General features: G+C 43.8%; 1 protein-coding gene across 1 annotated transcript; it reads left to right on the plus strand.

Annotated features, from left to right (window-relative positions):
* Window positions 1–4,843: 4,843 nt before the first annotated feature.
* On the plus strand, window positions 4,844–27,724 carry ctdspl2b (CTD small phosphatase like 2b). The gene is made up of 13 exons (XM_088920922.1): window positions 4,844–5,049; window positions 14,229–14,443; window positions 15,260–15,398; window positions 19,285–19,434; window positions 19,862–20,059; window positions 20,555–20,645; window positions 21,343–21,454; window positions 22,244–22,330; window positions 22,833–22,895; window positions 23,393–23,472; window positions 23,610–23,736; window positions 23,860–23,955; window positions 24,475–27,724. The coding sequence occupies exons 2-13, from the start codon at window positions 14,252–14,254 to the stop codon at window positions 24,538–24,540; spliced, it is 1,401 nt and encodes a 466-aa protein (XP_088777048.1). The 5' UTR covers window positions 4,844–5,049; window positions 14,229–14,251; the 3' UTR covers window positions 24,541–27,724.
* The last annotated feature ends 59 nt before the right edge of the window (window positions 27,725–27,783 follow it).

The raw sequence follows: 27,783 nt of genomic DNA on the forward strand, positions 1-27,783 counted from the left end.
TCATGTTTCACCATGCTAAATGATTAAAATTGGACCTCATATAGTATTTATTGCAATTGATGTTTTCTTGATTATATGTTTATGTAACGAATGCGCCCCTGTGTATAACGGGGATCTCAGCCGCTGAGGCTGAGAGAGGTCTCCTTTAGCTCAGCTAGCAAGTTCCCTGTTGCGTGACGCTGGAGACCTGGGTTCGCGCCCAGGCAGTGAGGGACGAACTGGCAGGGCAGGAGCGGCAAGGGTGGAGACCCCAAGAACTGTTACATCTGCATGGGAGAAAATGTGTGCAATTCATCCTTTGCCACTTTAGCCACCTTTGCCACTAATGACTGGGCTGCCACGGCACTGGGCTGCGCTCCTGTCGGCTGTTAGTGTCCGCTGCTCCTTTGGGTGGAGACCCCAAGAACCATTATAGTTAGCTGCTCGGGGCTGAGGCATTGCTGGCGGTGCTCTGCTCCGTCTCCCCAGCAGAAGGACTTGGGTGCCTGCACAGCAGTGCAGCACAGCCACATCTGTGTGAAAAGACTCGGGATCCAAGCACACAGCACTTGGTGGCTCGGTCTGTTATTCCGATATCCAGGTTCCATGGATGTAGCAGTGGGCGTGGGAGTTCAAACCAATTATTTTTTTATTATTATTTCCTGCAACATTTAAAAATTCTGGAAGGCGCTTCCCAAGGGAAGAGAGAGGTGTGTAGAGTATGTAGCTCAGGGACGTGTACAATAGGAGGAGGTGGCAGCCCCTGACACACGATGCTTATAGTGGTGGACTGGAGTTCATTTTTTTGCAAATAGGTCCACGACGTTCTCCAGCTGAGTGACAGCCACCGGTCCACGATAATTAAGGGTAATATGAGATTCTCTGCGCTCTTGTGTCCTCGTCCTATCTAAAATCCACAGGGTGTGGGTGTGGGTGGGGCAGCAGCGAGTGGGGCTCTGGACTCATGGGTGGAAGGTGGTGGGTTCAAATCCCAGGTGGGAAAAGGAACAGGTAAAGGTTTATTCCCTGCTGAAAAGAGAAGAAAGGAAACGCAACGTTTCAGCTGTGGAGCCTTCTTCAGGTTTCCAGGTGGGAAAATGCTGTTGTGCCCAATTCACCCTTGTTACTCCAGTAAAATACTCAGCTGTATACAGGGGTACATACTGTATGTGAGTCACTTTGGGGAAAAAAGCATCACCCATAGTAGTAGTAGTAATTGTCATAGGTGTAGATAGTACTGTGTCGCCGATCTGCAGGATACTTCGTAATGGATTATGTAACCTAAGGGATTTAAAGGTACTAGGACTACTGCAACAGGTGCAGTCTCACAGAACCGCCAGTGTCCCCATAAACCCGGACAAGACGTTAGTAATAGATAAGTGCCTACCATCTACCGCATATGAACTGCCTTCGTCATAAGATAATACAAAAAACAAAACACTAAACGCCTCGACTGAAGACCAAAGTCTCCATTTTTTGCGTCGTTTGTTCTTTTTAAATCCCGTTAATATTGTGACCAAGCCGGTTATGGATGTCCTTGGTTTTAAATTGATCCCTTCAGTTCGTAGCAGGGGAGTCAGAAAGATAACGAAGGATTACCCGGCGACCGTGTACAGAAAGATATATTTTTCTTTTTGTTAAGGAATGTGTACACAAAAGAGTAAGAAATTCCACCAGATATCTTTAAGCTCTCTAATACACGACTCGGGTTCCGAAGCACTCATCCCTGATACCACCAGCTGTATCTTTCATAATACATCGCCATGACAACCATTTGCATGTTTTCAAAATCCCGGCGAATTTCCACCCTAGTGCCTGTTTTTGCCATTGTGAACACATGCACGCGCTTCAGCTAGCGGCTTCGCCAGAAAGCCCATCGAGCAGCGCCGTCACAGTCCCAGGTGGAAACTTCTCATCTGTTTTTCTTATTGAAACACACGAATGTTATTTTTTTTTCTCAAATGCATGCATATCATCGCAAGTTCTGTTTCCTTCCAAAATACGGAGCCGCAGCCGCTGTTTTAAAATAGAAGGGCAGCAAACACGTTTAGGAACAAAAAAAAAAATCATTCTGATCGGCTATATTTTGTGGTGTCTCAGAGAGATCTGGCTTTCGTTTGGGGGCTGTAAGGTACTGCCCTCGCGTTCCTACTTATCCATTCTCATCCTATTAGTTTCTGGAATGAACAGCTTTCTGATACCGAGCTGCCTCGTCCAGGTAATCGCAGATTTTCGGAACGGGAAAGTAAGGTGTCATTGCGCGCAGCGAGAATGTGACGGCGTGTGCTTTTTTGAACTACAAATGATCATACAAACAACTGCGAGACACTAACGGGCCTAAGGTGAGACGTCTAGGCCAAAGGCGGCCCTTCCCACTGGAAAAAATCCACATTGTATTTAAAAAGGGCAAACGCGTTATCTCTAATTTTGTGGACCAACGAGGAACGTCCTAGCTATTGAACCACGAACGTTATATTTGGGGGGCATACAAAGTTGACACTCATCCACCGAACAGTGCACCGAAATGCCATACAGATTGAAGATGGCCCCCGAAACAAATATGTTTTGTCATTAATTTAAATTAGTCAAATTTTAAATAAGGTAGTTTAGAACGCAGAGTCCTTCAGACTGTGGGGGGAAGTGTCACTACTGTCTGTAGGTCCGGAATGACATAGTGTCCCCACGTACACAGTCATAGCCCTCACCCCACGCACAAACGGAATAAAACGCAAGCACAAACACGAATGCACTGTGAGTCATCCGTATCACTGCACTAAATACAGGGCTTTGTGTCGCCTGGAACAAGCGGTCTTTTCTAGCCCCGGTCTGTGCCCAGGGGAAACGGCTCATCTTCGTTGTTGAACGTTAACCTTCACTCCACTAGCAAGACCTCCGGGCGCGTTTTACTGAGCTACGAGTGGACGCGTCTTTGTTCAGTCTGCACTGGGGTGGCTGATCGGAAACACTTCGACCACTGCCTTCCTATCACAGCATCAGTGAGGAGCGCAGCTTTTTGAAGGCAGCTGCATGTGTGTGCTGAGGAGGGGCCAGCGTGTGGCACTGCGTTTTACATTTGCATATTTACTTTAGGCTTTGAAATATCTGAGGCCCAGTTGCGAGAATTCCTGGGGCGCCACATACTGCTTTAATGCAAATTTAATTTGACAGCTGTTTATCCGGCTAGGTAATACTCAAGGTGCGTCTCCCCCGTGCGGCCGTAGAGCGATCGGCGCGGCAGTAATAACTCACAGTCCTAAGCCGTCGCTTTTTAAAGGTGCGAGTGGGGGACAAAGCCCACGCTCCAGGTGGCGGCGCTCCGCCTCACATCCCTCGCGTGAGCCAGCCCGATCGATTCTGGAAGGAGCCGCGCGAGCCTGCCCGTGCTGTTCTATTGTCCTTTACCTGCCGCGCGCTTCGAGGCTAATGATGATTAAAAGCGCGGCGAGTCTGTCTGCCCCTCTGGAGGCCAGCTTCATGTGTGTCATCATAACATACAAGCATGTTCAGTGCCATTTCACACACGAGACTGATGGAATTAGCATGAGATCGCGGAGGTCCACATTCATCCCTTACAAATAATTGGAATTTTAAACAAATTCACTACACGGGAAAGTGATTGTACTGGTGCTCTACTGGAGGAAATTTCGGATTTTCCGTTTTTAGCAAGAAACGCGGTTTCGCGTTTAACCCGACAATTGTGATTCGGATATTAACCAGCTGACCTCATGCTGGTCATGGTCAGAAATGCAGATATTCCGAGCGAGCTGGGAGTGTAGGAAGTAACGCATTTTTACTCTAGTGATTACTGCACGATTATTCCCATCGGAGTGCCAAATTCCTATGCAGCCGAGCCACGGCAGCTTTTCTTGTTCACGAATAGCTTGTCAAAAAACGTGGGGCTTCTCAAGGGGGAATAAACATAATTTTCTTAGCCGTGGAGCCCACGTTGTCTAGTGAGGAATCTTTGGATAGGATTTGACCAGCGTAATTTAGCATCTGAAGATCGTGTTCGCGGCTTTGCGAAGGTGTCATTTTTTAACCTTCGTTAACTTTACACGTGTGATACGGAAAAGCTGGCGCTCCTTTACCGGCTTGAAGAATGTAATATAGCGCTGGCAGGTGTATCCGAACGTGTTTTCAACAAGCTGATGCGTTATTCACATTCTCAGCGTTTTGATGTCGAATATAGCCAGAACTCAAAGGCATGAGCATAGATCGCCGTGCGCGGGGTCTCTGTGGGATTTCAGGAGGATGTTCAGGAGACGGCTGTGCTCCTTGAAGGGTCTGAGCAACGCGTCCCTGCCTGCGTCTCCATACACCTACGAGTCCTGTACATGCCTCCGGGCTGTGGGATTCTTTCAGCTCCCAGTTCAATTCTCCTCCAGGAATGGGGGGTGATCTCCCAGCGAATATTAAATCTAACACGTCAATCGGCACTTTTTAATCGTGCCGGAAGACTCACGTTCCTGCCTGTAATTCTGTAGCCTGTAATTCTAACTTGATGTTTAAAATTGTATATACCCGTCATTTGTTGTTTTGTTTTTTTTTGCTTGATTGTACAGTGCCTTTTCGTGCAAAACGTTTTTTTTTTAATACGAGCAGAAAGTCCAGTTGGAAGGGATTAAACACCCCGGGATCTATAAAAATAAAAAGCTGATAAATGTATGACAAAAGGCTGATTTAACGAGCGATAGAAAACAGTAGAAGGGCACGGCGCAGTGGAGACGGCGGCAGCACACGCGTGTTGCCACCTGTAACGCCGGGCTCGCTAGGTGGCGCTGCGGAGTTTGTTTGTGTTCAAAGTAACGGGGAGGAGCGGAGGTCGGCCTGCGCCTGCGCCTGCGCAGCGGGGACACGGCTCATCCGGGTCTCTGCCATTGAGAGTGTCGGTGCTGCGGGTCGGTAAGGAGGCGGGAAATGGCGACTGGAGGAGCAGCGCAGGAGCGGAGAGATTGTCCCTAAACACAGCGAGTCCGAGACGGCCACAGGCAGCAGGCGGCTCCCGCGGCGCCGAGTAGCAGCCAGGCACAGACAGCCACGTCGGGAACGACACACTCCGACACTTGGCAAGTGAGTGGGGCGCTATTCCCGCGGCTTTCCGGGGGGTTTGTGTGTCTGTAAATAAATATTGACTCTTCTGTCGTGCTGCACACCGAGGCGCTGTGTTTTTAAATCTCGGCTTCTTCTGCCTACCGGGGGATTTCAAACATGACATTTTCCAGGCAGCACAGATCAACTAGGCAGATCGAGGTATTTTCCCCCCCTTTGTTTTGCTTTCTTATAAATTGCATCAGCACCGCTACCTGGTTGTTTCCTTCTACTTTAGTTCAGCTACCTTAAGTGGTGCCTTTTTTATTTATTTATTTTTTTGCCTTGCTGCGAACAAGTTGCTTCTACCTGGGGGCTAAATGACTCATTAACGTGTAGTTGAAGACTTTGTTCGGGGGAGTCTGTCTTGAAAGAGAAACAGGTAGTGGCGTTAGGGCAGCGCTGGAGCCCAAGTCATGCCTCAATTTAAACGCTTGCCCGGGTGAGTGAGAAAACGGAGCGCTTTTTTTGTGTTAGGCCTTGGCCTCGTCTCCCATCTCCCGCCCCGGGCTTGATTATGAAGCCCTACCGATTTCCCCTTCCCCTTTCCCGCCCACTTCTCTGGCAGGGAGGAGGGGGGGGGGGTGGGTTCTCGCGTGTGCCTTTTACCAACACAATAAACCCCCCGGAAAAAAAAAACCCCGTTTACTCTCCGGAAAAAAAAAACGCCCATGTGTTTGCGATGTAGTGCTCTCGCCAGTGCACGGCTGAAGTTTGAAGCTCTGCAGCCGGGAGAAAGTGCGGCTTTGTTTGTTGTCACTCGAGTTGCCGGGGCTCGGATTCACAGGTTTCATTCCTCGAGCTGCGGCTCGGGGGGCGTTGCTCGCGCGCGGCGCGGTGCTCCTTCTCGCTCCGTTCGGCGCCGTCTCAGCTCGCGCTCCCGTGTTTACTAGCAGGGCTGCGTTTGCTAACAAAACGCACCCCGCTAACTTTTATTTTTTTCTTTTCTTAAAAAAAATAATGCATGGCGAGGGAAAGTTTTAATTCTGTTTTTTAGCTTCACCAAGCTCCTGCACATTGTGGGAGAATACGATTGACTTGACCGTCGGAGCACTTCGGCAGTTTTTCTGACGAGTGTGAATATTTCCAGTCGCCGTGGACAGAGGAAATAAGTGTCTTGAGTGCTTTTTTTTAACGGCGTCCTTTTACAATTCCTCTAAACCCTGATACACGTTTCTGTTTTTTTTCTGTCATGTGCGGTAGGCATTTTAAACTTACCAGTATTTTTAAATCCCCGTGTTACACATCCTAAAAACAGTATTTTAAGTTGTATTTGAAAAGATTTTCGCGTGTGTTGGAAATCGCGCAGCGATGTCATGTCATCTAGCGATATACTTTCTTTCAGAATTATTTTGTACTTCTAACACTTCACACTTGCAGAGAGATTTATAGCCTGTCATTTACCTCCCAGGAGTCGCCAGCAGCTGTAGGACATGTTCGTAGTTTTTCTATCTTAAGGAGATTGCCGATTGCCTTTGGAGTGTCAGTACCTGATCGGAACATGTCACAACCAGTGGATTAACTGGAACTGCCGTTACCTAAGTCGTACAACAGTGTACGTTTGCATGGTGCCTTTCAAGGCGAAGGTTTTGTAGCCTGGCTTGTCTCGCTCAGCAATGAGGTGGAATGTGGACTTCTGTAAGGTAAAGCTTGGCTTTCAAGCCTGCTGCATTCAGTAATGATCCCCCGCCTGCGTCACAGTGACATTCCTCTGCTACAGGGGGGGGAGTCGTGTAGTATGGATACATCAAGTCTCTTCTGAGACTGGGAGACGGTGGGGATGGAGGGTTTGACTGAGCCTTTTTGACGTGTCAAGAGTTCAGTGTCCTTTCTAGTGCTCTGAGATTGGTCAAAGTTGCCAGCACAGTTCTTTGATTTTGGCCTGGGCATGTTGGAGCCAGTTGTTTTCATAGCTCACACAGTTTTACAGCTGGGTAGTTTAATCTTTGTCCCCGTTTTAATAAAGTGGGATTCTTCCCGTGGTTTGCTTTGAAAATACCTGGAAATTTCATAATACCTGAAAATTATGCAGGCATTATAAAGGAACACATTAATAATTGGAACACAAATACCACCGCATCAGGACGAACAAACATTTTGTTGTGCTTGCTTAGAAAACAGCTTGCTGCAGTTTGGCATAACAAGATTTCTCCTGTTGGTGAACCCGCTGACATTAATAGCTGCTGTGGCATACACACTGTTGATAGAGATGTGACTAATTCTCTGAGCAGACTCAATAGATAGCCAGCAATTCTGAGTGAAGGTCCCCCTGTGTTTTAGTGGTGTTGACCTTTCTTCAGCATAATGCCAGTTCCCAGGGATGTGTTTAAGTGGTGCCTGAAAAGCAGTTCTGAAAGTTAAATTGCTGGAGATGCAAATCGCTGAACTACAGGTGATTGAGCAACAATGTTTCCATATAAAGAAGCAGGTGTAAAGTATTTTAGAAATAATCTCAAATCGCATTCGCTTAGTACACAAAAGCACATTCTCGGAGTCCTTCATAAACCCTAAAAATTTAACTGATTCAATTATTACACTAACTGTACCCATATTTTTGGAGTTTCTTTTGGGGGGGGGGGGGCATCTTAAACCTTTACTGAAGCACAGTGGGCATTTGAATGACCAAGTTGTTCTGATGAATTGGTTTCATTAGATTAACCCTTTGTTTTGTTTTTTTTAAAACCATTCTCAGATAATCCCGCTCTTTTCTTTGTGGCGATTCAGCAACTGTGCCATGTGTAGGATAGGGTGTCCTGTGTGGGTAAACGTGGAGATGCCAGTGGTGGTGTTGCTGTGTGCTGGTGTGATGCCAGTGTGCAGGCTGTGCAGCGGGCAGTAAGCCTGTGCCAGCTTTGCCTGGGTCTGCCCTGCTGTGGTGGCCTGGTTAGCTGGCAGCTTGCTCTGCAGGCTGTAAGGTAGAAACAAGGTCCCTTCATCTTTGTACCAGAGCTGAGCTGCACATGAACATTACCGAGCTTTCAACTTTACTGCACATGGGAATATGACAGAGGCTGTTTTTTTTTTACTGGCTTGAAAGACATGGTTTTGTTTTATTCAGGGAATAAAGGCAGCTGTTTCAGCTGAAGGCCTTATTAATTTTTCCTTACTCTTCTGAACCCGCCTCCTAGATGGTTAAATGATTTGTAATATATGCAACTGGAGTGAAATGTATTTGTGTGAATTCTGAAGCATTTTAGAGTGATTTTGTGACAATGCAACTAATACAGAAACACGCAGATAGCTTTAGTCTTAAGAGGACATTTTTCTTCACATATCCTGAATCTCCTTTAACTGTTGGTATCATTGTTGTGCACTAACATAAATGTATATAGTATGAAGGGGAAGTAGGGGGAAAGTGGCATCCTCACTCGTTTTTAGTAACATTTCTCCTTAATTAGCCTCAGGGGAGAAATGCAGAAGACGTGGAAGTAGTGCTATTCCTTGGATGGAATGATATTGGGGGGTGGATGTCTTCGGTGCATTTATAACATCTGTTTTTCATTTAAAAAAACATCAAGTGTACAGTTACTAGTGAAAGATGAACTGACTGTCTGGTTCAATTTATGTAGAATACTTAAACTTTTCATGCCTTTTTTTTTTCTTTTAATGAAAACGAAAGTGGCAGAGATGTTGCTCGTGCTTTTGGCAGCGCTGCGCTGAAAGCTGCAGATGAGTCATGCTTTGTGTTGGTAAAAATAGGCAGAGAGACTCATGAAGCAACAAAGCTGTGTCTGCTGCAGCCAGATCTGGAGCATGCTTGCTGCATGAGCTGAAAGATGACAGATGCTCGCGTTGTTTCTGGCTGCGTTTCCTTCCAGTGTTTCAGATCAGGATGCGGCATCAGCCGAGTCGTGGGCAGGGCTGTTCCCTTGTCCTGGCCAGGCCCGTCGGCGCTCCTGACTCGTGGGTTCCCCCTTCACCCCTGGCTTCTTCATTGTTCAGACTTCAGCTGGCAGCGCTGTGCCTTTGGGCTGTCATTCCTGAGTGTGACAAAGCCATAAGGATATCGCAGTCTCCAGCCAACATGTAATAAGGTCTGAGATGTATACCGCTCCATTGTACATCTAACAGGCGTTTGTGATTTTTGTTTGAGACTGTAGAAAGCAGATATCTGCAGTGGTAGCAGTGATGTGTACTCTCTGTTACATATTATTTTTCTGCCATGAATTAAGTAATTTAAAACCAAACTTTCTTAGTCTCTAGTCGCTGTAGGAGTCGGTGCTTGATTGCCAGGGGGCAGAGAAGAATTCTGTTCGGTAATCAATTAATTAGACCCACGGCTGAGTTAGTGAGGTAATGGAGGGGATAATGATTCTGTATCAGGAGCTTTGTAATGTATTGGCTGGACATGGGTTTGACTGGCAATTTAACACGTGTATAGGCCTCGCCTACACTGGAGGTGTTTCATCTGGTTTTGCTTTAGGATTGTTGTAGATAAAACAATGCATGCTGACTTTGCTATGCTCCTTGTAATCTGGTGTTTTGCTGGGCTGGATTCAATAAAGATGTTCTTTTGCGCCAAGAAACTGAGAATAGGCTGTGTATTAAATGATCAAGATGCTTTCAAGTATTTATTCTGTGATTCAGAAGCACAAAACCTTTGATTTCAATTCACAAGCCTGATTCTTTACTTGAAGTAGACCAGATTATAGGTATAGCTAGTATAAAACTATATAGCAAAAAAGTCAAGTTAATGTATGCGTTTAATAATGGTAGATTGAAACAAATTTTCAATGCGGTGAGCACATTGCATCAGTTATGTATTCCCACAGTGTAATATATGAATTTTAGAGAAAGCAGCAGTTTTCTTTTTATTTTACTTGGACGAGATCTACTAGAAAATCCATTTCAGTGTCTTAGGATGCCTTTCATATGTGAAGTCTGTTATAAAATGTCTGTTTTTTAACCTGGTATGTACTTGCTTTATGAAAAAATGAGGTGTAGTGTAAATGATTCTCAAGGATCTCTTCTAGGTACAGATGTATGTTTTGGAATTCAGAACAGTTTTTCTTCCCAAAAGTCCTTCTTTTCTAAACATTTTGAAAACCTCTCACTGCACCGGTATATAGGTTCATATAGTTTATCTGTATGAGATGGCTGTTTTTCGGAAGAGAAAGACATCTGCAATACCTTTTTATAACATGTTCTTGTTAAATTTGCAGCAAAATGTGCACTGCAGTTCAGTAGACAGCACAAATGAATTGTCCTGCCCATTAACGAACAGAGGCAGAAGATTTAGAAATGTTTCTACTTCGCAATCATACCTGTAAAGCCAGCAGAGAAAGAACAGTGCTTTTGCTTCATGTAGACTTAATGTGAGACATTGCTGTTTAAAGGAGATGATTTCAATTAGTACTGGACACATTAATTAGGAGTATGCCTGTGTAGTGCATCCGTCCCTGTCAATAGGTGATATACAGTAGTTGTGGAATTGGCAGGCTGACAATAGTTTGACAAGTCTGGACGTATTTCTTGGCAGTGGAGGAAAACCCTGAGAAATGGGAATTGTATTCTTTAGGAATGCTTATTTTCAGACACTAAGTCTGACTGCAAGGCTTTATGAAAAACAGTGGGATATGTCATTATGTTTTCTTTTTGCTAATCTGGGCATGCATATGATTCCAACTGGTTCTAGTTAAAATGTAATATTGTAGATGGTGTTTTTTTAGGTCTTGCTTTGTTTTTATGGTTGGACTGAGGGACTGTTATGCACAACATTAATGGCTGCATCATGAGCTCTGATGAAGGATGTTTGAAGGAGCAGCAACCTGCCTGTGAGTGAGCATGGGGCGCAGACAGAGGGATTCAGTTTGCTGCATATCAGCAGTGCCTGTGATCTTTTCCCCTTAGCCCAGTATTGCTGAGTCCAGTTGCATGTCATATGTAAAAAAAAAAGTAATATTTATCACTGCAGTTTGTTTGATATAAATACATCAGCCATTTAATAGTAAAGTTTCGGAACAGGCATTAAGCTTAGCACACTTTCAGCAAGGTCTGTAGACTAGCTCTGCAGCATGCTTGCTATACTGGGCAGCAGCCTGTTAGAGAGGGCTGTCAGGCGGGTACTACACACTGATTCACAAGGGTCTGTTTCATGAACGCAGCAATATTTCTCATGTTTACCGTCATTCTGTCATTTTGCAGTGGTAGATACTTATTATTTGCCTGTTGGATGCAGTAGCTAATTTTCTGATTTCTTGGCTTTTCAGTCATTATGCTCTACTTAGCAGCTTTGCATGCAGCTCTGCAGCGAAAGCTCATCCACTGTTGCAGAATTTGAGCAGGTTTCCTCGTGACCCGAGTGGAGCTGATCTCGTCCGGGTTTTGACCTGGCTGTTTTCCACTGCACTTGCCAGGGCCCACAGATGTGTGGCTGATGTTTATGAACACGGAGTTTGACTATCCGAGCTGCATTATTTAAACCTAGTTCAAACACGGAACGGGACCACAGGTTTTTTGCCTGAGGCAATTCTGGAGGTTCCTTTTTTTGGTTAATACATTTGAAAGAGAACGTATATGATAGATCGAGAAATCTCAGCTTTCACAGTCCACAATGACATATTGTGGTTGCAGAGGAAATTATATCTTGACTGCAACCAGATGTTGAGCTGTGGTTTTGTATGCATTTTTCAAGGACTGAGATTCAAAGAAAGTTGTAACCTGAGTTTTTACGTACAAAAAATAAGAACGGCATTATAGACGCCTCAGTTTTTCAATATGACATATTGGCCACTTCTAAAAATCACTGTTGTGCACATAAAGCAGGATAAAGACCGTAACCATTTAAAGTCTATGCTAGCGTCTTGGTTTATCCATAGCCTGGGTGAAGTTGGTGGCTGACCTTCATATAATACTGTGCCTATAGAAGTTCCACACACTTGGCAAAGTTACACATATTCAATCAGAATTTAACCTTTTGTAACAACTTGTAAATGAAAAACAAACAAATGTTCAGTCATTCAGCAAAGGAATTACATCTGTGAACCTTGGAAAAAATGGTTTAATTAAGTATACTCATCAGCAGTTGTAAATTGGCTCTTGTATCGCGAGTTGCCTTCCAAATGGCACAGCAAGCTGATTTGCCTCCACCTGTGTTCAGCTGTAGTGTTTCTGACAACTTCAGAATTTCAAAGGCCTTAAATATGGCGGCACCAAGATCTTTCCTAGATCTTATCCTCCCTCCAAATTGAGCAAGAAGGAGGAGACTTGGTAGAGCGGGCCATCAAGAATCCAGCGGCAACTCTGAAGGACTTGCGGGTCTGTCAAAGACCAGTCAAAACTACATCTCGCATCTCTGTGTACATCTCACAACAATGTCCCAAGCTCTCCACAGGTCTGGGCTGTACAGGAGGCTGGCAGGAAGAAGGCCACTGCTCAGAAAGCCCACACTAACTCTTGTTTTGAGATATGCCAAACAACACTTTGGAGATCTTGAAGCCACGTCTGGGGGAAAAACGTTTCCTGGTCTGACGAAACCAGGATAGAACTTCTCGACCTAGATACCACTACAGCACATCGCTGATACCACAGAGCACCATCCCTGCTGTGAAGCGTGGTGGAGGCAGCATTGTGTTATGGGGGTGTTTCCGTGCAGCAGGGACTGGGGCAGTGGTCAAGGCAGAGAGGAAACTGGAAGGAGAAAGATACCGACAGGTTCTTGTTGAAAGGTAGACTTCCCCTTTCTTCATGACAACAGCCGAAGCAACAGCAGTGAAGCTCCTAAGGAGCACAAAGGTAAAGGCTCTCGGCAGGCCCAGTCAGAGCCCTGACCTCAGCACATCTGTGGAATGACTTGAATGCCGTAGTCTATCCACGGTCCCCACACAGTCTGACTAAACTTGATCTGTTCTGTAAGGAGGAATGGACAGACCTTGCCAGATCTTGGTGTGCTATGCTGGTGCCCACCTGTCCAAAGAGAATTACGGCGATAAATCAAGCTCTAGGTGCTTTCACCAAGTACTAACTCAGGCATGCATATGTGTATGCAACCCATATTTCTAGGACATTTGGAATTACTTTACACAATGTTTGAATATTTGTTATTCACTCAGTCTGATTTAATGTCTTGATTTCAGACTGTTAGACTGGTAGACTTTCTATAGGCACTGTAGGTTTTTTGGGGACTTGAACCTCTATAAAGGAGGTACTCATCTCTTGTTTTAAGTGGCTGGATTCTATATTTAATGTGATAAATGTAACACTTCTTTTTCTTGTTTTGGTTTTTATGTCTCCTTGTTCTAGTCCACAGTCCCACCCTTTATTGGGGATTTCCATCCCAGAGCCTGTAAGCGAGGAGTCCCAGGTTATTTTCTCCCTGTCACACAGCCCAGCTTGTTTCCAGCCCCCGCTGGAAGCCTTACTCATCTCACACTTATGTCATCAGGGAAGGGAATAAGGTCCCTTCAGATGCGCTCGTACAGTAGAATTCAGCTTGGGTACCAAAGTATTCCTTCAGCCGTGGAGAAGGAAAGCAGGGTTTATGCAGCATTTGTCTCAAAGACTAAATGAAGCATATAGTTTTATTTAAAAGATAACAAAGGTAGCTTGTGGATTCATGAAATCTACCTTGTGGCCACTCAGTTTTATTTATTCCTGAGCAGAAACAACACTGACTTTATAAGATGTCAAAAAACCTCCATCATGAGCTTTAAATTAAGTCCTTGAACAATCTCTCTAAAATTGTGAAAATGGGGTTTCATTTGTAACTACACTTTTCCTAATAACTTTCAGGTTCAATAATTTTCTCTCCAGTGCTGGTAGTACTTTAGAAAGCATCACGTAGCAGTGAAAGAAAAGCTGTACGTTTCCTGTTGATGGGTAGAAACTTTTTTTTTTAGTTGAACCTGAACCTTGGAGCAGTTTCCTTTTAAGACTGCCTTTTTTTTAATCCGAAAAAAAAAAGCATTTCCTAGAAACCGCAGTACGGTTCAGCTTTCTCGGCCATGTGCTTCTGATTTGTAATTGCGGGGCTGTTTTCCTGTACTGCTTAACTGATAGATGTTTCCTCTGGAGCCCTCTGCTGTCCTCTAAGGCGAGGAGACTGCATGCCTTGTGTGTGTGTGTGTGTTTGTGTGTGCGCGCGCCAGCGAGAGCTGGGAGTGATTTTAGTAGAGGCAAGTGTCTAATGCTGTTTTCGCTCCATTTCCTTCCGCCCGTTTCAGTTTTACATGTGACCATTAAGAAGATGAGGCTGAGAATGCGCAAGGCTTCTCAGCAGTCGAATCCCGTGCTCGCGCCGCGCACTTCCCGCACCAAGAGGAAGCATTCGGAGGTGGAGGTGGAGGACTGCACGCAGGTCGCGGGCGTGAAGCCGCAGAAGAACGAGACTGGCCTGCTCTCGTCGATCAAGAAGTTCATCCGAGGGAATGCTGCCAAGGTAGCCCACTCGGCCCCCTTTATGGACCAGCGCGCTGTGCGATGACGTGTGTGTGTGTGTGTGTCGGGATGCGAGTCTGCGTGCTAGGCTTGCGTAGTGCCGTGTGTCGTGGTGCCCATGTGGAGTTGCGCAGATTTCCTTGTACTCTTCGAATGTTTCATCCATGCTTTTACATCCTTTCTTCCCCTGGTGTTTGCAGGTAATAGCAGAGGTGTTTCCCTCTGGAATGGAAAGGGGATTAGTGTAGATGCGAGATATATCGTATGTGAATATTTTCAAGATTCTTTCATGTATAAATTAGTTTAAACAGAATAAACAAAGGATATTAGCTTTCTTTGTTTTAATGAGTCACTTTGTATCTTTTTAAATTAAGGAAGATAATCGCACACTCCAAATAGTCTTTACGTTTGTTTTTATTTAGAACAAGATCACTGTAACATCGCCATCAGTGCGAGTGGGGGGGGAAAAAACCTTTTATGAAGGTTATGCTCATTGAGAACGCGCTGTAATTGCATGTTGCAGTTACAGTGAGTATCGATAGAAAGTTTTAAAAACCATCCGAGCCTTCCTAACCGGTTAACGTGCTGTGCATCAATTCCCAAATAGCAAATATGAAAAACAGGATGGTTAACTTGGCGGTATTTTTGCCAAAGCAGGCTCGGATGTTCTCAGAATAATGACCTCTTTGAGCTCCAATGCGATGACGGTAAGAACAGGCCAGCAAGCAGAAGTGCAGAGAGAAAGGGGATGTTCAAGCACGGGAGGTTTGCTTAGTTTACTCTCCCATCCTCTGTAATGATCCCGTCTCTCTGCCAGGTGGAGCAGGAGAACCCTGCGAAGAGGAGCCGGATCGAGTGCGACTTGGACAATAACTTGATATCATCCACGCCGCAGACAGGAGACCTTCCCAGCAAGCCCATCTCTCGGGTCCGGCGGAAAAGTCCCGTGAACGGGGGTGAGTGTCGCAGTGCTGGGTGGCCATGGGCCCTGTCGGCTACCAGGATCCAGTGGAAAACGGAATCCGGCTTCAACATGCATCCTGGAAAATGTCTAGTTTCATATCCAGTCTGGGAAAAGTCATGGAAAGTGGGGTTGGGGGGAGGGGAGGATATTTTTTTCCAGGACTAAGTGTATGGTAACAGAATGCTGATAGTACACACTTGGGTGCAGAGGGCGTGACTGGTCGAAGCAGACTGTCTAGCACCGCATCATGATTATAATGGGGATTTTGTGTAGCTGGATTGTTGGCGCACAACCATGTGGTGTGTGTTACAGGTTGCTGTAGGTTGAAAGTGTGGGAAGTTCATCCCATAACTGGGACCGCAGATGCTTTATAGTAAATGGTAGCATAGTATTATAAATAATATGATAATAGCATATTAGGTATTATAAAAACTTAACAGTTTTGTTTGCCAAGTTCTAATAAGTGTATTTGATTGAGCAAGCGGGTGGATAGTCCACTTCTCCCTCAGCAGCATCAGGAATTCAGTGTTTTAACCATTGCAGCAGTTTGTTCAGGAGTGCGTTCAGTGTTTGGTAAATAGTAGTGCTAAAATTAAAATTTAACATTGTCTGAGATTTGTTTAATCTTATAACATATACTGCCAAAATCCTCTTATTCCTACATTTTTGCATGATAAATTAAAACCAGTAAAGCTGTAGACCTTACAAAATTGGAATGTTCACTGGATTTACTTAAACATAAATTGATCATTTAAAACCCAGGACATAACCCTGAAGTTGAGTTAATAGACCTATATCATAAGCGAGCATCAAACGATCTATAATATTTTACTAAAAGCTTATACTGAAAGAAAATTGTTGCCTTAAAACAGTTGTAAACCTCTACTTCAAAGAGAGACAACTTCCATGACATGCTAAGGTTAATGTTATTTACCAAATTGAATATAAAGGCAATTTTTCTTATTCTTTACTATCCATGTTCAGGGAAATGGTGTTTTTGCTTCTCTCTTAGGGGTTAGGGGCTAGTACTGTTGAATGGTATAGGAATTTCTCATACTATTATTATGATTTGAGACTGTATATTGCAACATACAGCATGTTTTTATGTTGTATGCATTTTGTTCTTTACATTGCTGCATTCATGACAGTTTTTAGATGCTATAAATGCAACAGTTAAACGAATTAACTTGTATGGCGGACACATTGCTGAAGCATCGGCAATGAAACTTGCCGAATTTCAAAGAAAGGCCGATGGAAGATGTCGAAAGTCCAGCTGCTGTGTTGTATATGGAAAAAGAGCATTCTGAATTCCTTAGAGATTCCTGTACACTAGCTTTTTGAGAGCTGCGGTTTCAACTGCTTGTTCCAAAGAAATTATTGCAGTTCCCCATGGTTGACCCCCCGAATAAACCGGAACTTCCTAAATGATCCTGAGAAATATAGGAAGGAGGACAACTACCAAGCTACTTCCAAATCCCATTACCTTGAGAAGCCTCAGCCACCATATTGCCTGCGTAGCACCAAATGGAAGCTGGGAGAGCTCTTGAAAGCAGGGTGGCACAGAGGTGTACACTTGGTTTCACTGGTAGAAATTCCTGGTAGTAATTAAGTGTGCACTGGAACTGTGATTGACCATAGTTCGATTCATTGATAGCCACAGGGACGTTCACATTGGCAAAGTGCCTAATTCTTGAGTACATTGATGAAACAAGCAGCAGCTAACCCTGTTCATCAAGACGTTTTTTGCTTCGCTTGCCGGACAACGAGGGTGATTCCTAGAGAACTTTCAGACCCGTGCACCTGTAGTGCTTTTCCTTGCAGAGCAGCTTCAGGCGGGACTTATTATTTTTCTATCTTGCTTTGTGAAGAAAGACGTCCTTGTAGGCAGTTATCAAGCTTCTGCTGACAGGCCTTTGGACAAGATATTGCGTGCGATACTTAAAGGTGGACCTCAGTGCCAGAGTTTTGACCAAGATAATTCAAAACTTTGTGGAGATGATGGATTCCTTGGCATGTTCTTCATGAAACTCTGGGTTTTCAAATTCCTTTTGATGCTTTCACACAGATAAGCAGAGGATAATGTCGGTAAAGGGGTGCTTATTGAAAATCTAAAGAAGAAGACTTCTTTCACTGCACAGTGCATGACATACTTATCACCATTAGAAAAAAAATCATAGACTGATGCTTTTATCTGAGAAAGAAGTTAAATTGTTTAACTGTTTCAGTTATGGCATCAAAAAATAAAAGAGAACTCCGCTGCTCCAAAAAGCAGCCAAGGTGAATTCTTAGAGGACCAAGACACAAACAGCCAAAGTTGATGTTGGCTGAAAAATGGGATTTTGTTTTTGCCGCATCACTAACAGCTGCCAGAGCTAAAGGACAAGACAGAACCCTTCCATTTGTTTTTAACTGGAATTTAGGAAGAAAGTAAGTTCTTTTAGAAAGCACCACTCAGAGCAGGCACCTGGTTAGTGGACCAATAGTTGGCGCTCTTCTTTCTGGACCAGCCTTTCCATAAACTGGAGCCACAGTGGAAACCAGGGATACTGTGGTGTAAGACGTGCTGGTCTTCAGATGAGACATTAGAACCTGGGGTTCGGACTGCTTAGACATTGAAGTAGTTTGTAAGAGCAGAGCCTTAGTCTTCCTTGATGAATTCCCCTCCCTGTAGCTCATTTCAGTTGGTGAAGCAGATTCTCACGCCTGCTTCACCTTGTGTTGACTGTGGCTCTTGCACATCGACCTACTCTGCCACGTGTGCAAGGCTCTGGGGTCTGTTGGACTGAAACATTCTACATGAATGAAAGGAATTTTTGAACAATTTCATGTTTGCCTCGGTGACTTTAACGTGGGAGGATGAGAATGCTTTGAGGCTCAGTTTATTCTTCCTTGCCCGACGTATCTGTTTTTGTGAACACCGCATAAAACCTTTCAGGTGTTTCAGTACAAGTGTCAGCATTGTTGAGTAGTGGCTGGGGCTCTTTATTTAACTGAACTCCAGGTCACTGTGAGGTTGTGGGTTCAGCCAGGTGGGATACTGGAGTTATCATCAAGAGTAATTTACTCTTACTTGCTTTTAAACTGCCCTGCTACATAAATGGATACTCTACAGGCAGACGTGGTAAATAAGGCTGTGAAAACACCTGACTTGTCTAGTTCAGTATAGCTTAATAAATATAATTGCATATTGCAGTCATTAATGTTGACACTTATCTGCTCACGTTATGTTGAACAGCTAAGGAACAAGTAAAGGTTAGTTCTACACGTAAAAGGAAGACGCGCTGCATTTCGGCTGTTCCACATTCATACCTGACCTATATTATTGCACATTCAACAGCTGGAAAAATGCAAGGCTGTTGGCGGACTACGTAAGGTGAAAAGGCATGATGTAAAACAGCTGAAATGCCCTGGAGATTGCTTTCTTAGTAAAGAGTGGAAGCCCTTGTAATACAAATTATAGCTATTGGAGATTTCATCACTTACGCCTCTTGACGTTGGCCATTATGTAATTCCCCAGGTTCAGTTGCAGTGAGCTGCTGCTGGAAAGACCATTAAAAGGTCTTCATCAGTAGTTTCTGACAAACCAGCGTTCACAACTGCTGTAAATATTGTGCTGGACCAACCGTATCGCTACTGGTGCACGACTACAGTTCTGTAGCTGTTGGGAGAGTAAACTATTCAGTGGTCCAAAGCTGATTTTTTTTAAACTCGTCCTTAAGTCCTTGGAAGCCCAGAAGCCTTCTTAAATTACCGAGGACTAAGTGAAAACGGGTTTCCAATAGCGTGAGGATGTCATTTGAAAGCATTTGTTTTCTCAGCTGATTATCCTCGTTACCGTTCTCTCAGTTTCTACGGCTTCTTCATTCTTCCTCATGTAGATGCAACAAATCACAACACGAGCAAGCCTGTGAAACCCAATGGGAAGTTAGAGGAGCCCCCTGATGCAGTTGGCAGCCCTCCACGGACAACTCTCCTGGGGACCATCTTCTCTCCCGTCTTCAACTTCTTTTCACCAGCAAATAAGAATGGTAAGACTTTCAGCTGTAACCAGTCGCGTGACAATTGACACCCCTGGCCTGGCCTGTTTTTTATAACAAGAATGTACTTGTTACAGCAGCTCTCCTTTAAAAAAACCAAGTTCTGTCATAAGTTCCTTGCGAAGGTGATGTTTACGTTGGTGGCCGTCTGAAACAAATACTACAAACTGGATGGATTATTAAGTTGGTAATTGGGGAGTTGGTAGTGGAAATGCTGCATGCTGGCTCTATTTTTATACCTGAAGTTGTTCATCTTTTTTGGAGGCGGGCAAATGTTCGGTTCGGGTCGTAGCGCTGGTGAGCTGCAAACCGACGAGTCAAAATCGACGGCGAGAAGCGAGCTTCTCCCAGCCAGGCTGGGCAGCGGGTTGTGTGGCGGCCGTGTTGACTGTCGCTGCTCCCTCGCCGTGTTCCCCAGGCACGTCCGGGTCCGACTCCCCTGGCCAGGCCGTCGAGGCCGAGGAGATTGTCAAGCAACTGGACATGGAGCAGGTGGAGGAGATGCCCACCAGCACTGCCACCTCCACCGAGGGCATCCTGTACCCCAGCCCCCCAGCAGACAGCGGCTCTGAGGAGGGGGAGATAGTGTCCGACACCGACCTGCCTCCCCTCACAGGTCGGTTTCTTCTTGCGGGCCCTGACCGTCGGGCGAGGAGGGAGCATTTGTGTAGTACGAGCACGGCTGTGAACAGGGGGGTCATGTAAAGCCGGGATCTGTAATAGAACAACTGCCTTCCCAAATGCATAACCGCAGTCTAGGATCTTGTATAGTCCGTAAACTAGCAAGGTGTGCAGACATCAAAATGGGTAGATGAGCAAATGCTAGAAGCAGCTAAGGAAATTCGTCAAGCTACTTACAGCAAAGGTCTTGGATATATATTTAAAAAAGCGTCTAGAAAAATATAGCCCTTTTTTAGAATTGTTACATGGTTACTTTTAACTTTACCCTGGCCTGACTGCAGTTTTAGTGATGGCTTTGGATCAGTTCTGAAAGAAGTAGTGTTGCTCAGGCAGCATTGTCCTTTTAGGAAGTGGGGTTTTCCTTTTCTTTTATCTTTGAGTCTTTCCATTTGAAGTCCAATTTATTTCCTGTTGTATCTGGTATTTTCAGCCCCCGGGTCAACTCCAGACAGTGGTTATTCTGAGGCCACCACAGCTCCCTCTGAAGGGACGTATGAAGAAGATTGGGAGGTGTTTGACCCGTGAGTGACATGTCCCTGTGAGCACGGTGGAGAGGGAAGGGCTCTTGTTGAGCTAGCGTTTCCATCTGTGAAACCTACCCCTTTAAAGGCCAGATCATGCAATAGTAATATGCAAATGACTGTTTTGACATACTACTTCTAAGTGCTAAGCTGTTTGCGCATACACTTAGGTTTTTCTAAAAGGTGTAGATAATTCCAGCTAAAAGAGCTAGCAAGACTTCAGATTAAAGTCTCCAAAATGTTTAATTTTAAATCAGGATCCTTCTCCCTGGATAACAGCACTTTGCAGTGGAAGAAAACCTGTCTCTTGTGACTAACATCTAGCACTGAGCTTGTGACACAACACTCACAAGTTTCGGTTCAAAGAACTGAGCAGGCTTTGCTCCGCATCCTTGACAATAGCTGCATTGGAGCATTTATGAAGTTTTTAATAAAATGCACCGCTCTTCATATTTTAATATAAGATTTAAAAGTCATAGTGGATGAAACGCATGAGCCTGTTACATCACGATTCAGTATTGCAGCAAAATCATGGGTAATGCAGTTCCCCTTAGAAAATAGTCATTTTAAAGAAAAAACAATTTACAACTGAAGTCCGTAGTTCTCTAATCACCTGCTTATCCCCTGTTTGCATTTTTGTCTTGATTTTTCACCTGAGCACATACTGAGCAAAGATTTTCCCCTCTCTTTCCTGCAGATATTATTTCATCAAGCATGTGCCACCTCTGACAGATGAGCAGCTAAACCGCAAACCAGCTCTCCCTCTCAAGACCAGAAGCACACCCGAGTTCTCCTTAGTTCTGGACTTGGTGAGTGAATATGAACCTGTGACTGAATGAGCTATAAGCCGAACAGTGTTAATCGTGCTACTGTCAGGCAGCCTGTGCCAAAATACAATTTCAGCCACACTAATATTCCTCATTTGTGCGTTTTCCCAGCCCGTGAGATTAAAGAAAGCAATAAGACAGTAAAATGTGAATATAGCTGAGAAATGGAAAATGTTGATAATTCCTTACACTTATATAGCGCTTTACAGGTAATGGGGACTCCCCTCCACCACCACCAATGTGCAGCCCCACCTGGATGATGCAGCGGCAGCCATAGTGCGCCAGTACACTCACCACACACCAGCTCTCAGTGGGGAGGAGAGCAGAGTGATGAAGCCAGTTCTTAGATGGGGATTATTAGGAGGCCATGATGGATAAAGGCCAATAGGAAATTTGGCCATGATGCCAAATAACACCCCTACTCTTTTCAAGAAATGCCCTGGGATTTGTAATAACCACAGGACCTCATCTTTACATCTCGTCCAAAGGATGGCGGCTTTTTATGCTATAGCGTCACCATACTGGGGCATTAGGACCCACACAGACCGCAGGGTAAGCGCCCTCTACTGGCCCCTCTAATACCTCATCCAGCAGCAACCTTAGCTTTTCCAGATGTCCCATCCAGGTACAGACCAGGCTCACACCTGCTTAGCTTCAGTGGGTTGCCAGTTGTGAGTTGCAGGGTGAATATAGCTCTTATGATATGTGATATGCCGTGAGACACAAGATGCAAAGCTGTTCTTCATGGATATTTTATTTCCTTGCCCACAGGATGAAACTTTGGTACATTGTAGCTTGAATGAGCTGGAAGATGCAGCCCTCACCTTCCCAGTCCTTTTTCAAGATGTAATATACCAGGTACAGACTTTATTTAAATAGTTTTATCAAAAAAGAGCCCTTAGCAACAGAGGAGTAAAGGGTTTTACAGAAGGGTCCGGGAAAATTTGTATTCTGTTACTATGAAATTTTAAGGTTTTAAAGCTGTAACGTTTTCCCCCGTTACAATAGTCTTAGCATTTTCACTGCAGCTGATCACCTGTGCTTTAAGAATTGGTCAGAGGGTTTAGTGTTGTTCACCACTAGAGGGAGAATGGCTTAACATTTGCCATACCTGCAACAGTCAAGAATGGATGCAGTTTATAATTCAGTTTCTAAATGTTTTTAAGTGTTTGCTTTTGATTCTTGGTATAACTGATGGCTTAAAATACTTTTTCATCCAGATGTCTCTTAATGGATCAACATAACATAACTTAATTCAAAGTTTTAGAATTTAAGTTACAGACCATTTTGAAAAAGAATAGACCATGTGTATACAGTTTTTCTCTGGTAGAACAGAAGTAAAATGTCCTTTTGTCCTCAGGTGTATGTGCGGTTGAGGCCATTCTTTAGAGAATTCCTTGAGCGCATGTCCCAGATTTATGAGGTGAGTCTCATTTCTGTTGCCGAGTCTTCCCATTCCAGGCCTTTCAGAAGAGAGTTCTCACTTCACCTATTAAGCAGCAGCAGCAGCAGCTCAGCGCCTCCTGGATGCTGCTCTCCCAAACACCTGTCCAACATATATGGATGTTACATCAGAATACATTAGAATTAGACCTGGTGACAGTAAGCACTGAAAGTATTAGTTATGCATATGCATCTCAAAAGGAGAGTTTTTTTACTCTCACCTCTCCTTCTCACCCAATCATGTTTTTTTTAATAATTGGGCTTCACCATTGCAACACACGCAGGATAACCTCAGTGACCTCTTTGACAGGATTGTGTTCTTGTTTCATTCTCCACAAGTCTTGCCTTTTGTAGCTTCGGGCAAAACTTTATAAAATTCATCTTGTCAGCTATACATTTATGATGTATGCCATAGAGCTTGAGAATGTGAAATATGTAAAAATGGTATGTGTAATAATAGTAATTAAATATCCACAGATAATTCTCTTCACTGCCTCCAAGAAGGTTTATGCAGATAAACTGCTTAACATCCTGGACCCCAAAAAGCAGTTGGTTAGGTACGTTTTCATACTAGTTTTCTAACACATGTTGTGTTGCATCACCTAACTTGGTTTTTATTTCGTGGCAAACGATTTCAGACATGTATCAAACATGCTTAATGAGTTAACAAAGACTTTTATTTCTTTTTTTGCAGGCACAGACTTTTTCGTGAACACTGTGTTTGTGTACAAGGAAATTATATCAAAGACCTAAATATTCTCGGAAGGGATCTGTCAAAGACTATTATAATTGACAATTCACCACAGGCCTTCGCATACCAGGTAAGCTCAAAACACGTTTGTCGATCACCTTGTGACAAACGCGCTGCTGACTGAGAAGATGAGGTTGACCGTTTGTTTCGTGAGACGTTGTTTTAGAAACACTGGTTGTGCTTGTCCCAACAGCTTTCCAATGGGATTCCTATAGAGAGCTGGTTCATGGATAGGAATGACAATGAGCTCCTGAAATTGGTTCCTTTCCTGGAGAAGCTTGTTGAACTGGTATGGTTGTTAAACCCTGGATGCTTTGCTTTAATTTTTGATGCTTTGCAGAGTAGCACTGGGCATCTAGCATGCACCATAGCCTCTATGGGAAAAGTTCTGGTTGTACTATAGCACTTGTGTAATTTCATATTTGTTTCTGTACGTTTTATATAGCCATCATTTCCACAAAGCCTGCGATTTATACTTGTTTAGAGCAAGGCACGTTATTAAAATTCAGTGCCTCATGCAGTTATTTATCAACAGCACTCAGCCACTGGAATCTGCAGTTCTTTGAATACATTGGTGTATGTCTGGTCTTGGGGAAGTGTTGATTGGTTTCTATGCCAAAATCATCCTGGATTGACACCTTTTTTTCTTAAAAAGGTGAATAAACCGGTCGTTAAATGAGCTGAGTTTAATGGTGAGCGATCCACAGGCAGAGAAAGCTCAGGCTTGGAGAAGCTGTCCCTTGCTTCTCAAGTGTCCTGCTCCTTTTCCTGTGGATTTATTTGCATCTCCTCTGCTCTCGCCTTGCAGAACGAGGACGTGCGACCGCACATCCGGGAGAGATTTCGCCTGCACGACTTGCTGCCTCCAGACTGAACCCCCGAGTGGGGACAGAAATGGCTGAAAGGAGAGGCAAAAAAAAACAAAAAAACACACGGAAATAAAATGAAAAGACCTGCAAGAACCCTTGGGTTACAACTAAAACATTGCCATTACTGTTGAAATTCAGCATTTTTTTTTTTTACCCCACGTTGCTTTTAAAACCAGGAAAACATCGAAGCCCAAGGTCTTTGAAGCAACTGATCTCCGATTATAGAATTTATAAATATATGAATATATATCCACATGATGCATACTGTAGGCAAGACCAGGAAGGAACCATTGACAGGCTTTCCCGGAATTTTTTTCCTCCGCTTCGCATGGACTCGGTATTCCGAAGTATTCCATTTCGGCCAGCAGCAGATTCAACCCGTATTAAACTGAAGATGTTGTTGCAAAGAAGAAAATGACTCGACTCTGGTGCTCCAAATGGGACTGTAGCCACTTGCTCATGTCAGGCTTTCGTTTCAACAGGAATGGCCAGTAAATCTTTAGATTTTTTTTTTCCCCCTGGTTCAGGTTTTTAAAAGTTTTTACTTACTCTAGCCTAGAATTTCATTATGCATTCCTTTTTAGTTGAGGCGCTTCATAGATACTCTGGTAATAGTCCATTTTAATATTTTTCCCCATATGTATTTTAATGGCTGTTTTCCTGCTTTGTCTGCCTGCATATTGTATATTTGTTAAAAAAAAATCTAGATTTAGTCTAAGTCGGTTCATAAGACCTGAATTTATATTGTTTCTGTAAAAAATATTTCACTGTAGTTTTTAAACTTCTGTACAAATCATGATCATGGACAGGGTTATGATCAAGAGTGGGATAGGAGGGTGAAGAATGGTTTAAACCATAGTGATGACTTGCAGTCTACTGGGGCGAAATAGGTATATCCTAGCCCTCTGCTTTTTCAGTGTGAATGAAATTGTGGCATTTCTTTTATCAGACTGACTGAGGCAGCACATTTTGATTTATATATCTGTCAACAAACATGAAATCGTGCATTGTACGAGCACCGTGAGATTTTTACACATTTGTCCTTTTTTTGCAGTCTTCTGCTCCTTTATCATTTTTTGTCCTTGTGTTTTATGTCAATCACTGAATTATTTGTATACACTCCCTGTTATGGGCCATTTGGCAATGTCTGGTTTTATCAAATGCCTTGCAACTCATTTGTAGTGTGGCATACAGGACATGAAGCCTCTACAGGCAAGGTATTCAATTTTAATGTTCACCCCCACCTTTTTTTTTAATCGGAACCCAGATGTTTTGGTGCAGCTAGATCTTACGTTGTGCTCTGTGCAGATACTGCCTATTTGTATTCTCTTCCAGAGTGTGGGTGACAGTCCCTCGGTTTTATTTTGAGTTTACCGGAGCTATGTTCTGCATACAGTCATTGCAGTTGGGGAGTGAATGGAGAAAGTGGCAACCCATACTGTTTTTAGAGCCTTTTGAAATAAAGTATTAAAAATGTAGCACGGATTTGCCAGCTCTTTCCCCCTCCTTTGGCCACATAAGCAAGACGGAGGTGCTGTTACTCTCAAAGCCGGCGTTCTTGTAGCACCAGCATATACCAGGCTTCATCACTGTGGTTTGAAACCATCCTAGGAATATGTTCTGTCTTCAGTTTTGCTAATTTAAAAAGCCTTCATTCAATGCAGTCGAAATTCTGTGTGGCGACCTATCGATCATGTGCAAGTCTCCACCCGGTTCAGATCGAAGCGAAATCAGAAACTGCGCTGTCCCTAGAACTCCTCTACTCGGTTGTCAGTGTTGCCTGACGGTTCCAGGATTGTTTTAAAGGTTCGCAACAAAAAAAAAGGTTTTAAAAAGGTGATTTGTTCATTCTTTGCCTCTTTTGACTGCATTCACACAGTTAAGGGCCTGGACTGTTATGTGATTATTTTGTTTCTCTCTCTCTGTCCCCCAGTGAATGTAGAGCAGGGGTGTCAGACATCAGTGATCCAGTCTGACGGGTTTCGCCCAGCCCGGCGAGGTCTGTCCCAGACCTCTTTGTATTTCTGCTGGAGAGCAGCTCCCAGTCCCTCCCTCCCTCCCATCTGGGCAGATCTCGTGGTGAGGGGGGGGCAGATAAACGCTTTTACATCCAACTGACAAACTTGAGTCTGTTCTTGGTTTAGCATGGGGCCAGGGTTGTCTCGTGCGTCTGTGCACCAGGGACCGGGGTGCGTCTGTGCACCAGGGACCGGGGTGCGTCTGTGCACCAGGGACCGGGGTGCGTCTGTGCACCAGGGACCGGGGTGCGTCTGTGCACCAGGGACCGGGGTGCACAGTTCGTAAGGTGGTTCTGTGTGACTGAAGTCTGATCTCTCTCCGGGGACCAGGCATTGCTTAGTCGTCCGAGTGAAAGGCTGGACGTGTTTTATTTAGAAGATGTTAATGTTCCCCACAGCCTCCAGTTAGGCAGAATGATAACCTAGTGTAGTAGCAGGAGAGTCTGGTGTGAAACACTGACGTGACCTCTGGAGAGACTGAGTCTGACACCCTTGCCTTAGTGGATCCGGGCACTTTTCTAAATGAAGAGCTAGCTTATTTTGTACGATTGTTAAAGAGCAGTATAGAGATTTTATGGTAAAGATGGAAAAAGAGTATTTCAGATGTACACCAGTTAATTTTTTATGTATATTACCAGTTTTATTGTACAATGGTATTGTACAAAAACATGCAGCTTCATTTTAAAAAAAAATCCTTAAAGTAAGGAAGAACTTTTTAAGAAAAACATTTAATTTTTGTATTTTTGATTTCAGGAGGCATGTTATGTCTACTTTTTCAGTGTATTAATGAAGATTTTAACTTTACATCAGGTTGAGTGTTTTCTTACTATATTATCTGTGTATGTAGTTAGCACATTGTGTCACTGAACTGTTTAAAAATTCTAGCATGTAGAAAATGAGCCTGTTTTGTGGGAAAAATCCTTCATTAAATTTTAATCATGGCAGGTTTTTCTGCAGAAAAGAAAGCAACTGCGTTTCAGAATTCTGATTTTTGTATTTTCAGAAAGGTATTTTGCTTGCAGGAATTACTAAAAAATGAAACTTTTTTAGATGTATTTAAATACATTTTAGGGCATCTTTATGATGTTGGTATTCTGTCTATTGTAAAATGTACATAACATTACCTTGAAAAAAATAAGTATTCAACAAAGTTTTGAAACTTTGCAAACCACCTGGCTTTCTTATTGTTTTTATTTTCCTTACACTACACAAGACTGAATGTGAGAATCG

The sequence above is a fragment of the Atractosteus spatula genome, chromosome 7 (genome assembly GCF_055471065.1).
Source record: "Atractosteus spatula isolate fAtrSpa1 chromosome 7, fAtrSpa1.hap1, whole genome shotgun sequence".
In the NCBI taxonomy this organism is placed as follows: domain Eukaryota; kingdom Metazoa; phylum Chordata; class Actinopteri; order Semionotiformes; family Lepisosteidae; genus Atractosteus; species Atractosteus spatula.